The sequence below is a fragment of the Camelina sativa genome, chromosome 4 (genome assembly GCF_000633955.1).
Source record: "Camelina sativa cultivar DH55 chromosome 4, Cs, whole genome shotgun sequence".
In the NCBI taxonomy this organism is placed as follows: Eukaryota; Viridiplantae; Streptophyta; class Magnoliopsida; order Brassicales; family Brassicaceae; genus Camelina; species Camelina sativa.
Genome location: NC_025688.1, coordinates 5,585,547 through 5,603,274, shown reverse-complemented (window position 1 = coordinate 5,603,274; position 17,728 = coordinate 5,585,547). Strand labels below are relative to the sequence as shown.

Below are 17,728 nucleotides of genomic sequence, written 5' to 3'. Positions count from 1 at the left end.
TAAAGAAATTTTGAGACACCAAAAATGATATTTGACTTATATATTCTGCCTTTACATTCTCTTTCTATTTTTTTCTGTTATAAATTTCTCACATGTTTCTTAAACAATATTTAAAAATATTTAGAAATTATGCCCACAAATTTATTTACGAAAAACAAAAAACAATTATATGAAAAATAATCTTCCCGATGGATCCATTTGCTCTTATATGTTAGTAAACAACATATCTGAGTCTTCTGGTAAGACCCCTTTTTGGTGTGCAATTTGATATCTCTCACCATAATTGCAGTCTTAAAAATTGAATTCAGTAAAGTCAATGCATAAGATTATCCTACAAAAAATTTAATACTCTATCTCCTATGCCACATGCTAAATTCAATTTCAACATCTTTCACTAAATTTAATTAAATTTGAATAATAGATATGAAAATATCATAATTTTATTTTAAAGAAGAATATATTTTTTGTCTTTCTACCGACTGCTCTGACTTAGTGAAGATGGTGTCTTCGCCTTCCGAGTGGCCAGCTTTTACGCCTTATTTGGAGGACATTCAGGCGGATAAAGGGGAGTTTACTTATTTTTCCTTAGTCTATGTTCCTTTCTCTCAGAATGGTAAAGCGGATAATTTAGCGCGACGAGTTTCCACAGTTCCGCACTTAGTTACCTATATAAACAGTGTTCCTTCGTATTGGCTTGATTAAGCCAATCTTGTACCATGTTGTCAAAAAAAAAACAGATTTTTAAATCCTTATATATATATATATATATATATATGTATTTCCTAATATATAGGACTACCATATATAAAAGATTTATCTATTAGAGATCGACATAACCAAGAATTCCCAAAAATGAAAATAACCACAATGCTCCTTACCAATTAGAATTTTTAAAGCTAAAGACATTCTAGCATATGTAATCCATTGAATATAAAACACATAAACATAATAAATTAAATTTTTATCCATATGAAATATAATAACTTCAGAAGCTTTGAGAAATTTATATAAGATAGGACGGTTGGTAATATGTTAAAAAAAAAATCATTGATCTATTTATGTCAAATATCATGACAAGTAAATTAGGTATGAGACAGAAACATGTAATTTAGAAAATAGAATAACCCATTATATATAAAACACATAGACATAATAAATTAAATTTTTTAACCATATGAAATATAATAACTTTCAGAAGCTTTGAGAAATATATATATAAGATAAGACAGATTGGTAATATATTCGAAAACTTTCATTGACCTATTTATGTCAAATATCTAAAATATTATAATATAATAAAATGGGTAGGAGACAGAAACAGGTAATTTAGGAAATAGAATAACATCATCTAAACTATTATGAGAAAATACGATACAACATAGCACCTTTCTATTACTATTTTCGTCTCGGAATAGACATGCCACATTTCTGTTACTATTTTTATTAACATAGTTGTCTTTACATACAATAAAAATAAATTGAATAATTCTTTTAGTCTAGTCCGACTAAAACACAAATTGAATACTAAACTGGTATGAGATTAAATTATGAATGTTAACATTCCTAAAAAATATTTTTACAAACATAATCTTACACATAGGTAATATATTATAAATCTAATAACAAATTTGGTTTTTGAAATCAACTCCGTACGTGCGGGTCCGAACCTAGTACTTATTTAAATGGTGTTAGCAAAATAGGTATATTACAGAAAATGTCATTGTATTTTTATACAAAAAAGACTTATGAAAAAAATAGATTGTATAGTTGTAACAAGAAAATTCTAACCCACTTAAATAGCAGTTAACCTGAGAAAAAAAAAGACTTAAATCAAATTATAAATACATATGACTAGAGTTTATACAAAGCCCATTGAAACAATTACTATTAATCCATTTTGAGTTTTGACCCCAAAAAAAAAAATGACATTTTGAAAAGCCAAATAAAATCAAATATATATATTTTCACCTGTTCGATAGCACCATTTTCCCACCAAAGTCATATTTTCAACTATAACAAATACCTCCCTGCAATATCACAATAACATCACAAATTTAGTTTCAATATCTCAAACAAATGAGATCCTGCTCTTTACATTACGATAATACTGAATTGATAATCCCTTAAATACACAATTAACATGTTTTCTGAATTTTATATACCAATTTTAGAATTATTTTGTCAAACAAGGGTTCATACGTTGATTCTAGAAACAAAATATTTGCTTAGAACCATACTTGCCACATGAAACTCTTTCACTCATTTCGTTCCACCACTTCACCATCCTCGACGGTCTTCACATCATTTGAAAACATCCTGTTTTTATAACACAAATCAAAATATAATTTCAGAAACAGAGCTTACAAAATAGTATACATTTTAAAAATACACAAAAAAGTTTATCAGTAATAGGTATCTTCAAAAATGTGTCCTACATGAAACGACTCATTTCAAATTCTGAAAAACTTCCTTGAATACGACGTTCATTGTTTCCTTCTGTGGTTTTCCTTCTTTATCTACAATCAAAACCTTCAATCCTTTTTTATTAGTAACTCTTGAAACTACCACATAAAGCTGACCATGTGAAAAACATGGCCTTGGCAGATACAACCCAACATAATCCAAAGACTGTCCCTGACTTTTGTTAATAGTCATTGCAAAAGCAACAACTAATGGTAACTGTCTTCGCCGCATTTTGAATGGTAGTTTAGTATCTGAAGGAGTGAGCAATATCCTTGGAATGAGTACTTTGTCGCCCACTCTGTCTCCTGTAATCACAATAGCTTCCAAAACAAACTCAGCTAATTGTGTGATCTGCAACCTTGTTCCATTCATTAGCCCTCCTCTTGGATCTATATTCCTCAACAACATTACTGGACAACCCACCTTCAATCTAATTTTATGATTTGGAACTCCAGATACCTTTAGGCTATTTAAGAAATCGGGTGTAAGCACTGGATTATTTTCAAAACGTTTATCAGCTGGATCAATAGAATCAGAACTTAGGTATGTTCTTTCCTCACCTACTAAGTAAATTGAAAGATAATAAAGTGTTTGTATATATATTAGATCTTTGATAAAACATAACATGTTTTTGAAATATGAATATTAAAAAACAAATATTACTAACCTTCAAGCTGATCAAGCATATACTCATTGATTATCCCAACATCCTCATTGGTCGGACATAAGATTGCTCTTTCTTGAAAAAAATTAGGATCATCATTATCTTTCAAACATTTAGGATCTCCATAAACCTCTCTGCTTATTACCTCAATAGGATCATCTGCAGTTGTGATTAAAAACTCTTCAGGGATATCTATCATCACTTCACCATCATTAGGTTCAGAAATCTTTCCATCACTAACTTTTAGTATCCATTCTGAGAAATCCTTTATATCTTGAGCTGCTGTAGGACTCAAATTATTCGCAAGAAGCCTCATATTCTTGGTCAACTTCAATACTTTACAATGCTTCCATAGATAAGAAGCATTTAGTGCACTCATACATATTTCTGCTCTTCCTGCATTTGGGATGATGGGTAACACTTGCCTGAAATCTCCACCAAATACAACAACTTTTCCACCAAAAGGTCGATTACCAGCTCCTTTTATAATATCCGACAAACTTCTATCTAACGATTCAAAACAATGTTTGCTCATCATTGGAGCTTTGTCCCATATTATCAAAGATGCTTCTTCCACCAGTTGTGCTTGATCTGAACCCGGAATCATTGTACAAACACTACTTTCATGCGGATTTATTGAAATTCCGAACCTAGACTGTGCTGTCCTTCCACCTGCTAACAATAGAGAAGCAATGCCACTGGACGATACGTTTAAGACGATTTCTCCTCTCGCTCTTAATTCTGCTGATAGAGTTTTATATAGGAAGGTTTTACCAGTTCCACCAAATCCATAGACAAAGAACACACCACCCATGTTGTTATCCACTGCTTCCATGATCTCTCTATATATGTTTTTTTTGCTCATTTGTCATTTTTTGCTCATTTGTCATAGACTTTAACCATGAATCATGTTTTTCTTGCTGCTCTTTCCAGTCATAGTCCCTCTCATCAACAATCAACACAATCAATCAAGTGTAGGCTTTGTGGCAAAGGCTGACAACCTTGTTCCATTGCTCTTTAATATGCTGTCTATATCTTGTAAGCCAAATCTCTGCTTAGCGTCATCGGATATAATAAGATCTTCACAAAATCCAAAAGAAATTTCAAAATCAGACCTAGATTATAACTCGCACATAATAGACACTAATGATTATAAAGATTGATGTTTTACCTGGTCGGTTAAAGTATTCTCTCCGTCTCATCTCTATATCTTCAGTTAAATGAGACCAAGTTTTTTCCCAAACAACTTCTGGTTGAGATAAACTAAAAGATTGAAGCATTACAGCGAATAGACGACGTAAGTAGTTTCCAGTACTCCAAAAACTTGTTCGGACTATATCATCTATATATTCTTGATCGTTGTCTAGCAACCCCAAAGCAAAACATGCCTCTTTGTAAGTTCCATAGACAACTCCTTCCACAGTTTTAATGTCATCAAAGCACTCAGGTCCTGTGACACTATTGAGACGTACTCGTAGATAATATCCATCTTCGAAACCAATTGGAACATAGTTAATCCTTCCAATCGTCGTACCTAGTCTCTTTCTTAAATTAAACTTCTTTTTATTCCCATCCCATGTGAAAAACTCAGGGATTTGCGCATATGTTTTTGTTTTCGCCAATGAGCTAACCTTGTTCAACTCAAACCAAGCGAGAAACATAGAATTAACTAACTCCCCCCTATCCAAAAATGTTGCTACTTCATCATCACCCTTGAAATATATTAGGTGCTTCCCTTCTAGGTGAAAAGACAACCTTTGAACTGATGTAGATCTGTAAGTTATAGGATTTTTTAATATTCTCCAACCAGCTTCGCAAGCTGAAACATACCTGCCATTTTAAAATTCGTTAATCATGTGCTAAAGTTTTTGTCAAATTTCTGCTCTGATTAGGTATGATCAAATAATACAGATAATCTAAATACTTACCTGCCATCAAAGTAATCTTTTATTTCATCAACATTACCACTACCTTCAGTATTTTGAACCGGAGTCTCCTTTCTTACCTTTTTAGCTTTTTTGTTCTGTACTTTTTCTGTCGAAGATGGCTCAACAACTATTGAGACACGATCATGCCCTTTAATAATGTACTTAAATAAATATTTGATAGAACCTGTTTGGTTGCACCACTCAACATTAAGATGAGCCCGATATCTGAGTAACAAAACTTTGTTATATGGTATAACATAGCGATTGTCACACTTAAAACCATTCTTCTTAACAAAATGATTTGTTTTCCGTCTTCTGTAAACTGGAAATCCTTCTTTATCAACTGTTGTCTGATCAACATGTTTTTTGGGGAAAAACTTTGTACATTTCCCTTCGTCCATACATGGTGAATTCATATTGGCTGCCCCACATGGTCCGTTGAATCATCATTTCCTTAACCATCTCATATAGCTTGGGCTCTCTATGCTTGTCTGGGATTTCAGCTGATATTATCTTGTCGATATCTTCTGATTTTGGCAACTTAGAATCTGGGTGCATCCATAACAAAATGTGCGCATGGAGAAGTCCTCTCTTCTGGAACTCAATGTTATACATTGCTAAAAAACACGGAACAAATCCATATTAAAAGAACATCCGCAAATTTAGAAAAATGTATAAACACAAATAGTTTCATTCGGAGACTTACATGAGACTGTCCGTCCTAACATATGTTTTTTGGTTAGATCATCCATTAAAGAGTTGAGCTTCATCTTGAACACTCTGCTAATAATCTCAGGCCTATCATCAATATTCAATTTTCTTGCTTCACAAAATCGAATCAGCTCAGGCCATTTAGGGTTGCAAGTGAATGTAATGAATAGATCAGGAAATCCATAATACTTACAAACTGCCATTGCATCTAGATACATATTCCTCATATTTCTAGGTCCACCAACAAAAGAAGCTGGCAAGTAGCATTTTGTCCCTTGCTCATTCAAATCTGTGTTGCCTTGATTAGCAGCATCCTTCACCAAATTATAATTAGCAGCCCTCAAATTTGACTGATTTAGCTTGAGGAAAGTTAACTTGTTTGTCTCTATAGTCGTATAAGCATCCACTAAGAATTGCTGGAACAATCTTTTGGACATTAACAAACAATGTGATTTGTTCTTCCTCTCCTGTATACGGAATGCAAACCATTGGCGCATACTGATGCACTTCTTCTCTTTCTCTGTTTCTCTATTTTTTTGATTTTTTTTTGCAACCACTAGGTCCTTTTAGTATTCATGGTCTATAACCATCCTCACCCTTAGGAAACAACAAAGGATATTGTAGAGCAAGATAGGCTGGACTTTATGTTCATGTCTTAACTTCTGTTTCTTTTTATATTTTCCTGAATTTTTTGCTTTACTGAAAAATAAAACACACAATCAAACATGCATTTAATAATAGTATAAATTTATATTAGGCATTGGTGTTTAACATACCTCAGAAGGCCAGCTCTGTTTTCAACCTCATTCTCTGTATCTACGATACACAATTGTGAAAACTTTGGAAAATCACCGTCTGTTGGCTTCAAAGAACCAAGTAGATGGTAGGTCTCTCCTTGTATCTGGAACATATTAGGACCACGACCTTTCACAACTGAGTTTTCGCAACACCCACCAAGTGAGGTGAATGAAAAAATCATGTTGTATGCTCTGATATTTTTTCTGAAATGTCTACTCAATTCGTCATCATTTGTTAACAAAGCAAATAACAACTCAGGCTTATTATGTAGAAAAGGAAGTTTAACAGATCCTTGCAAACAATATTGTGTGAAAGTAGGATTTTTATCCCTCTTGTGCCTATTAATCCGCTCCCCATACCACATAATAGCTCCACAATATGAACATGAATAATCAGGGTCGCCATGGTCAAGATACTCTACATATAGTATTAAAAATTTGTTAATATTAGAAAAACTAACAACTTGGGCATCTTGAAAATAATAATAACACTTAAACAGATGATATCTACCTGTCGATTTTTTTCTTAGCTTTAGGTTTAGGAGTCTTTTTTGATTTCGATCCAAATGCTTTTTTCAAACTTTCATCTAATATGTCCAAAATCTGATATCCTTTCATAACATCAGCAGGAACATCTTCAACCCCATTTTCGCCTTCTGAGTCTACTGAATCACCATCGTCCGAACTGCTACTGCATGGTATGTTTGTTGCTCTTTGTTTCCATTAGCATCTTTATTTTCCATTTTCAAATGAAGTTTGTATTAAAAATAAACTTGCAACCACGTAAAATGAATATTTCACATTGAATAAACATATGACTTCTTACTCGTGTTCAATCCTCTTTGTATTTGTTGGTTGTAGATCACATCATCTCCTTCTGCGAAATATTCATTTGGTTTCTTTTGCCTAGCAAGGAATTTTGCAAGACGGAACTGTGTTTTTGGTCGAGTAAGTAATACTCCTTTTGATGCTATAACAGGGACAGATTAGTTAATAATTATAGTAAAGTACTCCACCTACTAAGTCAACAGTCATTTACACTACAAAATCAATACTGTTGATAATAATTATATGTAGTACCTTGTTTGCTATTTACTGATTGAGGACTAAGTTGTTTAAATATCCTGCTGGATTGTCTTTGTTTGTTAGGTGGAGTATCTTCCACAATTTGTGAATGGTTGGACAAGGTAATATCATGAGCAACATCATGCAATGATGTGATCCCAGAAGCTTCAATCGTTCCTGAATACGATTAACAGTTAGGTTTAACTATTAGATGCTAGCTTGTATATTGATTGATGTTATGAACTAACATGAACCTTGTTTAGTCTTTGCAGTTTCAAGCTTCCCATCTTTGATACTTTGGTGAGAAGCTTTCCGTTTTGTTGCTACCACACGTTTGTCACGGTTGGGACCATCAAGCAGGTTTGTAACATCTGACAACACTGGTCTTGATTTAGCTGTATTCCTAGTTGTAGATCCTATTTAAATATACAGTTTTTGATTAGATGTTTGAATAAATACTAAATAACTTTAAACATATCTACTATGGTCATACCAGATTCGAAGCTAAGCACATGTGGGAGATGAGAAACCTTGTTTGCATTATCAGGTTTGTGATTCAAACTATCGATAACTCTTTTGAAAACTGATTCAACTTGAATGACTTCCCCTTGATTACTGACTGTATTAGGATTGAAGTTTTCATCGTTGAATTGTGACTTCATTCTTTTTGGAAAACTGATTTCTGTGTTCTCTTGAGATCCACATTAGAGATCATTTTTTCTCTTCTTCATGGTCACAATGTTAAAATGATTTTGTTTCCAATGGTATACTTAATATATAAACTTTAGTTTATTAAAACCTTAGAATCTGAAAAATTGGTTATGGCATATCAATTTAGTTGTTTAGAAACCATCTTAATTTCTGAATTGATTTATTCCCATAATTAGTGATATAGAAATAAATTCCTCTTATCCGCCATAATATTCTGTGATCACAGTTAATATTGTTTTACTCGTAATCTACTCGGTTAGGGAAGAATTCATCTGTGATGATTTTATTTTAAACAATGTCGACACTTCCTAAGTAATTATTAACAATTTTTAATTATTGTTTGTTTTATGTGTTTAGTTAGGAATTTTTCTTTCGTTTCTGTTCGATGTGCTACTTGGTTAAGTATGCTTAAGGATTTTAAATTATTTACTTTAAACTTGTTCCTCTATGTAGGATTATCAGTTCTTCGCAAAGATCTTGGTACAATCAGGCACTGTATTTTTCCCCCTCCAACATGTATGTTTTTCTAGACTACAATCATTTGTTTTTTTGACTAATGTTAATAATACCCATATTTGGTTAAAAATAAACATAATGTTTTTTTAATTTTATTAAAAATCAATATGACAACGAAAACTTAGAAATATCTAGCATGGAAAAAAGCTTAAACTAAGCCTATTCGAAACGAATATGCTAAGTTAAAACTAAAAAAAAACATCCTAGTTTATTATCTTTAAAAAAAAACCAACTAACAATTAAAAGACTTCACGATCCGCAACAATACTTAAGGCTCCGCGACTTCCTTTCCTTGAATCTTTTCTTTTTCTTCTTCTATTGCCTGATTAATTGATGGTAGACACATCTTCTTTGATGTTGAAGATTGTGCTATGGCATCATCATTGGACTCATCTTTACGTTTTGATGAAGGTGTGGTCACAGATGTCTCGATACCACTACTATTCGTCTGATCCTGAAATTTGAAATGTTGAAATTAACGAACATGTCTTATTGTTTTTGGAAAAAACTTACAGAAAACTTTTTCTACTTGAACTTCATTAGAGATCACATCCCTAGGATCAATTTGTATGTCCGACTCTTCAATATTATCAACACCTCTACTGTTGTCACCCATCTCAACGTATGACACCTTATAAGTCTTTTTACCACCAACAATGTTAGAGGTTTCAACAGAAGCTAGAAATAAGAATGTCTTTCCTACCAAAGCTTGCAAAGCAGGCGGCACAATAGTAGGATCTTGAATCTGGAAATTTATTGATAGTAAATTCTGTTTGAATTGGCAATATCATGAGATCAAAATGGTTATTTGAAAGCTACATAACAATCAGTTACCTCATCATATTGACCACCAAGTACATCTATCGCAGTTTGATTGACTAACTTGATAGCATTGTTGTCAAAAAGAATAATCTTTGTCTCACCACTGCTATCCATGACATCAAGCACCAGTTTATACCTAGCATAGGCCAAATCAATAACCAAAGGATTAATAAACAATTCTTAAGTAATATTAACACATCCATAAAAAAAAAATATATGCGGAATCAAGTACCTGCATAAAACCTTCGACACATCTTGGTTGCAACTTTTGCACTCAAAGAGACTTTTTTGTTTTTGGTTATGATTTCATTCTCTTTTTTCGGTATTAGAAGGCATGTTCCCTTACACTTAACACGGGTAAAGTAATACCACCCGAACTCCATATCGATGTGGTAGATACTACAATAGATTTTGAATTTCCCCTCCTATAACACAGAATAGCAAATCAGAAATGTTTGAAATCAGAACTACACATAGTTATTAAGCTATCATAATTACCATAGTAGCTACAAGCATATCTGATATAGTGCTTCGTGGGAACTGATTCACGTAATCATCATTCTCATGTTTAGACTTTAGACAATCACAGTTCCTTTCCCCGAAAGTAATCTTTAAATCATCTTGTGGCAGCCTGTTTAGTAGTCAGTCAACAATTGCATAAACAGTGATTTTAGTTTATGTATTACATATAGTACATTCATGGAATTGTATAAATTAGGGGATATGAAATAGTACTGGATAACAAAATCTTGAACAGCAGGATAGTCTGCATTGATGAGCAGCAACGACATATCAAAGGCATTTGAAATTGTTCTATCTCCTACACATATTATTGAGACAACATTAAGAAACCTACACATAACAATGTAAATACGAAATACAACTCGTTAAATACATACCATTGTATGTGTTAATCTTCCCACATCGGATCAAATAGGTGATTATTCCCTGATTTGCCTCATGACATGCTGTCCACATTTTGTCAGCAAACTTACCCCAAAGAGTGCATGACAATCGCTGGTCACTGTAATACAACAAAATAAATACACACGTTAGTGCTTAATATGTGGTTAGTCAATGAGCTGATTAGTTAGTAGACAAATGAGCTCATTACCTTGTATCTCGCAGGATGACCTCTAATCTCTTTTTCGGTTTGTCGTTTAGCTCAGATGTTTTCATTTCGCCAATGGAAACAACCTGTCCAAGAACACCTAAAATAGGGGGAAATTATGTTATGCAGTCAATAACATAGAATACAAATTCAAACTATTTATATAAAAACAAACAATATATTGGCGTACCAATCAAAATATTTTCATTCAAACCATCTTCAGCGAGTATGTTCTCGTATGAAGATAGATCCAAATAAAAATCGTTTGAAACACAAGCACATCGGGTTATGATTGTTGAGTTCATGATGGTCATCTTGTATTGATGTTTGGTTGCCCGAAACTTCCCTGTTGATCTTGACAGTTGAAAGTTCTCAATAATTCGCCACTCACCAAAAACAATAAGCCTTTGGAATTTGTTCAACTGCTGCTTCTTAATAGTNCCAATCAAAATATTTTCATTCAAACCATCTTCAGCGAGTATGTTCTTGTATGAAGGTAGATCCAAATAAAAATCGTTTGAAACACAAGCACATCGGGTTATGTTGGTTGAGTTCATGATGGTCATCTTGTATTGATGTTTGGTTGCCCGAAACTTCCCTGTTGATCTTGACAGTTGAAAGTTCTCAATAATTCGCCACTCACCAAAAACAATAAGCCTTTGGAATTTGTTCAACTGCTGCTTCTTAATAGTAGCATGAATGAGAGAACCCTATAATAACACAATAAACATATTAATTAAAACTTTGGTAGACTTTCTTGTATGAAGTAAATATGTTTATAAGTTATAAGGAGAATAATCTAAACTTACTTCAAAATCAGCCAAAATCATCAATGCAATGAATATAATATATTCTCTTGTTGATTTGATTTTGGGGTTTATACGATATACTATATTAAGAACCGGGATTCGATCCAACTGTTTCTTTTTTTTTGTTCTAATGATTGATATACGCCATTAAATACCGAAGAACAAAAGGTAATCTATACTAAATGGTTGTTGTGATTTTTTGAAAAGAGAATATTTGTGATAAATTGTTAATATTTGTAGTTAATGTTTTGCTATGATTTTGATGATTGATCTATTACGGTAGAGAATAATAAGGGATTGCATATGATTAGTTGGTATTTATTTAGTAGTTGCAGTTTTTAATTTCGTTTGTAATTAATACAGGTTTAAGGGAAGGCAAAGATAGTGTTTGGATAAACATCTTTTATATCTAGGATCCGAATGGAATAATACCAAACCATAAGGATCTGCGTCCCATAACCAAATATAATGACTTCGTTGCCTTTTTTTTTTTTCCTCTTCTTCCTTGCTTAATCCGTAGGGGTATATTATGGAATTTTTTGCAATGTCTTTTTTTTTGCTTTTGTACTCCCCAATTAATATAGATATAAACAACTCATTAGCAACATTCTACAAACCATCAACACAAATTACGCAACCAGTTATCCTACTTATCAAGCAACAGAGTTACTCAAAATGAATGGTCTAATGTCTATGACTTACTTCGCTGATGTCAAACCTTACAAAAACACTTGGCGGATACAGGTTAAGGTCCTCCATACATGAAAGCAGTATACTGCCTAATCTGAAAAAACAATAGAGATGGTGTTGGCTGATCAGAGGGTAAGTTTTTATAAATACGTAATTTATAATAGTAAATATTCAATAATAAATGAGCAACAAATAAGCAATTTTTTAACTGGTATGTTTGTTTTTAATTACTATCATAACCATGGTGGCAAGATTCATACTTCCATCAAGAAAGGACTTGTGAGCAAGTTCGAGAGGCATGTAGCAAAAGGTGAGCGGCGGGTTATAGAAAAATTCAGACTAACTCACTCATTTAACCCCCTGTTGGGGGATCTTAATGGCGAGAGGCATGTAGCAAAAGGTGAGCGACTACTTTGATACCTTTTTTGGTAGTCACATAATAGAGACTGAGTTATGACGATTTGTTTGGTTGTAGATTTGCAACGTTCTGGTCTCAGAATAGGGTCACAAATTAGCAACCAATATGCAACTTTTTATATTCTGCTTACTAATGTTCATGGTCACAAAAGGGTGAGTTTATATCATCTGTTTTGTTACTGTTTTGTAGAATTTTTTTTTTTTTAAACTAAAATTAAATACTAAATCCGATTTAGATTAGGATTATACCCCAAACAATTGTACCAAAAAACCTGCAAACATCTATAAAATATCCTAACAAAAAACCATATATGATTAACAAACAAGTTATGAAAGTTTTCTAAAGCAACTAAAAGGTTGAAGAAGTGTTGGAAAATGGTGAAGTGGCTGGTCCGTGGACAGTTGCGTTAGCTGCTGTGGCATGTTGTTGATGAGGTGGTGTTGTTGCATTAGCCATAAAGTCGTTGAATCCAGGATAAGTGTTTTTTTTAAGTAAGAGACAACCATCTCCAAGCTTGTTAGTCTTAAAAACATAATTAAAAATAAGAATACATCATCCTCCTAACAAAACATAATTAAAAAAAAAAGTAACTTATCCTAAAATGAAGAGAAGGACACACAAGTTCTTTACGTTGTTCAGGAGCCCAAGCTCGAGCTATTTGGAAATCTTCAATAAGAGGCTTATCTAGTAAGAACAACAAGAGATTTATTATGTTTATTGGTTTCAAACATAATTAAGTTCAATTTTTTATAGAAACTCACATTCCAAGTAAAGTTTACACGAGTGAAATGTCGTAGACCAGGCACAACCTCTAGCAGAGAAACAATAGGAGTAAAAGTCATGTTGATAATGTCTGGAGCTGCTGGTACTGTCTCAGCCCATCGAGCATGGCTTTGCTCTAGATCGTCGCCTCCTCTTCGCCTAAATATCACTGTTATATCCTACAGGAGAGAGCTTTTCAGTTAAAATCTTCGATTACCATAGTTAGAGGGAATGAATTTCGTCAACCAGGGTAATCTCGTTGTGGCCTGTGACGTCGTACTAACCTTGTCTTTGTATTTTAGGGGGTCGTTAATAGATTGACTCTCTGCTTCATGAGACATGTGCTCCATCATGTCATTCACGTAGATTTTGATTTCAGATACTGGTAAAGGAGAAGACCGATGTTTTCTAATGTAAACTACGTCTCTTCCACCAATGGTCACCGAAGTTACAATATGTGTGCCGTAATTTTCAATAAAGTTGTACCAAATGAGTAAACAAGTGGGGAAACCACATAAGAATTATGAAATGTCATCAAGAATCACATCAAGTGTAGATTTCACGAATTTAAAACTGCAGAAAGAGGAAAAGTTATCCGAATAATCTTTTATTAAATACAACACTCAGCAAAGCTTGTTTTTCACCAGAACTTTTAATATCTTTTCTTTCATTTAAACTATGTGTTCGGTCAAGACAACAAGAGGAAACTCACTGACTCTAAATTAGTTCTTAAACATTCCACCGGTGTGAATTAAGAGACTATAAACATCTAGACCAGAGAGACCAGAACATGCAGAACAGCAGAGAACATTGCGTATTAAAAGAGAGGAATATACCTAGCTAAGGAAGTGGGATCCCATGAGGAAGGAACATCGCGTCTGATCTTGTTGCGCAAAACCAATGTAAGCTTCGCCAATTTGACTTCATAAAGCGGAATAAAATATCCAACCAGTGCAAGAGATTTTGTGGATGTTGCATCGACTTGCCAAGAACCTGTGTAATTGAACATCGCGTTTAAAGCATCCTAGTGGCATGTTTCCTTTTACACCTGCTCTCTCATTGAAATTTTTTTTTGCCATCTGCCAAAAAAAGGTATATCTAATGAATAACCAGAAGCAAGACAATATATTTTCTACTGAGACACCTAAAGTTCAATACTCATTTTGACCCCCACAGACCAATCTTTACTAGAAAACCAAATAAACCAAGAACTCGATATGGCTACTAATATTGAATTAGACCTACTTATAATATTTATGAGATTTGATTTGATTGGTTTTACTAAGGGCATCTCAGATCCCACACTATTTTAGAGTCAAAACTCTATTATAGAGCAACATTTGTTCCAGATTGCTCTATATAGAGCAACTCTATTTTCACATCTATTTTTTACACTAACTTAATGCTCTATTTTAGAGAAAAAAAATAGAGATATACATTGGAGATGGTCTAATACTGACACTAATTCATTTGTTACATTAGAAAGTGATGATATTGCAGCCATAAGAACTGTCAAAAAATGTCAATAGATACATTCTATGATTATAATCACAAGAAATCACCATTATACCTTTGTGCAATAATACTTTCTAAATGTTCAAAGAGAATCATAAATCAATATGTATGGTCTACTCAAACAAAACAACTGCATACCTTCTTCAATTGCATAATGAAACCGACTCAGAAGCTCTTGCAATTAAGAAGACAAACTCAGCCTGACTTCTCATAGAGATAAATTTGTGATCTGAAGATGCAGTATTTGAACAAGAGGATCAACTACTTCAGAAGGACAGAACACTAATACAAGGACAGAATATCAAGTTATTCATTTCGGCGCTTAACAAGGAAAGATCTAGAAGCAGGAGGCTGAGGCTTCTTTGTGACTTAGAAGACACTAGAAGCATCTAGAAGATCAAAGAGCTTCATGTTTACAATGGGAATGTAAACTGTTAGACACCATATATAGAATATGTCGATTGTGTAAATATTCTGTGAGATACGCTTAGATATTCTCTAGAACATTCCATTGTACCATATATATAGTTTACCTAATGAATGATAGACGACACGGAGTTTACCTCTCTTACATGGTACCAGACGTTTAACCCTAGCCACCAAGCTAAGCGTTTTACGATCCAAGTCTCCGCTCTTCTTCTTTGCTCTGTTTTCATTCCTTCTTTCTCTTTTCTGTTCTTCCGTTCAACTCTCCTCTTCTTCTCTCTATCTCCATCATGGCTGCTTCTCCCATCTCCAATGACAAACCCTTTGGAATTGCGCAGATCAAAGCGTATATTCCGATCTCTCTTGACATGAGGAAACTCAAATACGACAAGTGGCGTGAACTCTTTGAAACCCACTGTCTCAGTTTCGGTGTCCTTGGACATCTCGATGGCTCCTCCTCTTCAACTCCGGCGACTGCTAAAGAGTGGAAGGAGCGTGATGGTCTTGTGAAGATGTGGATCTACGGCACCATCTCCGAGTCCATCCTTGATACCGTTCTTAAAAAGAACGCCTCTGCTCATGAGTTTTGGCTCTCCAACTTGAAAGTGATCTCCGTACGACGGTGATTGGTGACCTTTCTGTTCATGACTACTTCCAAAAACTGAAGACCACTGCCGATCTCCTTGCCAACATTGATTCTCCCGTGACAGATCGTGTTTTGGTTATGCATCTCTTGAATGGCTTGTCTGACAAGTTTGATTCCATCATCAATGTTATCAAACACAGGACCCCATTCCCCGGTTTCCTTGAAGCCCGATCCATGCTGCATATGGAGGAAGACCGTCTCTCCAAGATGGTGAAGTCGTCTCCGAGTCACCATGACACCCCATCTTCTTCCACAATTCTCTACACCAACTCCGATGGCTCATCTCGTTCGTCCAGCAACAACACCAACAACTTTGGTCGTGGTAGCAGGCATCGTAACCGTGGTGGCGGTCGCTCTCGTGGTCGAGGCCGATTCAACAACAATTGGCCGCCCAACAGTTACGCTTCCTCGTGGTACTAAAATCAGCCACCGCCGTATTACACTGCTGCTCCGCCACACGCTGCTGCTCCGCCAAACCAGCTGTATTCACCGTCTTTTGCTCCACCATATTTGGCTCCGTCTTCCAACTCGACACACTCTGGTATATTAGGCTCCTACCCTGCTCGCCTCGCTCATGCCGCGCATATGGCCTATTCGCCTGATCTGTCTATGTTGACGCCTCTTCCTTCTGCAATCACTCATGCTTTCAACAAGATGTCGCTTCAAGGACCCGACACTCCATGGGTCATGGACACCGGTGCCACAAATCACGTTGCTTCCAACACAGGTAATCTCCATTCTCTTTTTAGTACTAGCACCATGCCTTATGTCACGGTTGGCAACGGTTCTTTAGTTGCTGTTAAAACAATTGGTCATGGTAACATTCCTTCCCCATCTCGTTCCTTTCATCTCAAAAAAGTTTTGGTGTGCCCTAATATCATCAAAAATCTCGTCTCTGTCCGTAAGTTTGTCACTGATAACTCTTGTACCGTTGAATTTTACCCCTTTGGTTTTTGTGTTAAGGATCTCCGAACCCGGAACAAACTCCTCCGGTGTGATAGCCCGGGTCCTCTCTACTTAGTGACACCCTCATCCCCCGTTCATGCTCTCTCCACTTCGTCACTGGATAGCTCTGTTTGGCACAACCGTCTTGGTCATCCCATCCATTCCACTTTGTCTCGTCTTTTGTCGATGTTTTCTATTTCTAGCCCTAAGACTGACTTGACTACTCTGTGTCAAGCATGTCAACTTGGCAAGCATACTTGTTCTCCGTTTTTTGATTCTCAACTCTAGTTAATTCTCCTTTTGAAGTTGTTCACTCTGATATTTGGACATCTCCGATTCAAAGCATTAGTGGGATCAAATACTATCTTATTTTTCTTGATCAATACTCACATTTTCTTTGGGTTTATCCTCTTCATCGCAAAAGTGAAATATTTGGCAAATACTTACATTTTTCTGCTTATGTACAGCGCCAATTCCAATGTCACATCAAATCTCTTCAATGCGACAATGGCGGAGAGTATGATAATCGTCTCTTCAAGGAACATTTTGCGGCAACCGGTACATGCTTTCGTTTCTCCTGCCCTCATACGTCCCAACAGAACGGCCGCGCTGAACGCATGTTACGTACCATTAACAATATGGTTCGTGCTTTGTTGTTTCAAGCTTCTCTTCCGGGTGAGTATTGGGTCGAAGCTCTTCACATGATGTCACACCTACTCAATATCCTTC

General features: G+C 34.9%; 2 protein-coding genes across 2 annotated transcripts; one reads left to right on the top strand and one right to left on the bottom strand.

The window, feature by feature from the left end:
• Positions 2,446 to 3,962, bottom strand: LOC104783566 (ATP-dependent DNA helicase PIF1-like). Its single transcript, XM_010508710.1, has 2 exons — positions 3,131 to 3,962; positions 2,446 to 2,981 (listed from the first exon to the last, which is right to left on the bottom strand). Exons 1-2 carry the CDS (start codon positions 3,960 to 3,962, stop codon positions 2,446 to 2,448), a joined length of 1,368 nt encoding a protein of 455 aa, XP_010507012.1.
• Positions 15,699 to 16,474, top strand: LOC104783564. Its single transcript, XM_010508709.1, has 2 exons — positions 15,699 to 16,022; positions 16,076 to 16,474. Exons 1-2 carry the CDS (start codon positions 15,699 to 15,701, stop codon positions 16,472 to 16,474), a joined length of 723 nt encoding a protein of 240 aa, XP_010507011.1.

Coding starts and splice junctions, on each gene's coding strand:
- LOC104783566 (XM_010508710.1), bottom strand. CDS start 3,962: ATGGAAGCAGTGGATAACAACATGGGTGGTGTGTTCTTTGTCTATGGA. Junction 2,982..3,130: donor TATGCTTGATCAGCTTGAAG/GTTAGTAATATT, acceptor CTATTGATCCAG/CTGATAAACGTTTTGAAAAT.
- LOC104783564 (XM_010508709.1), top strand. CDS start 15,699: ATGGCTGCTTCTCCCATCTCCAATGACAAACCCTTTGGAATTGCGCAG. Junction 16,023..16,075: donor CCAACTTGAAAGTGATCTCC/GTACGACGGTGA, acceptor CAAAAACTGAAG/ACCACTGCCGATCTCCTTGC.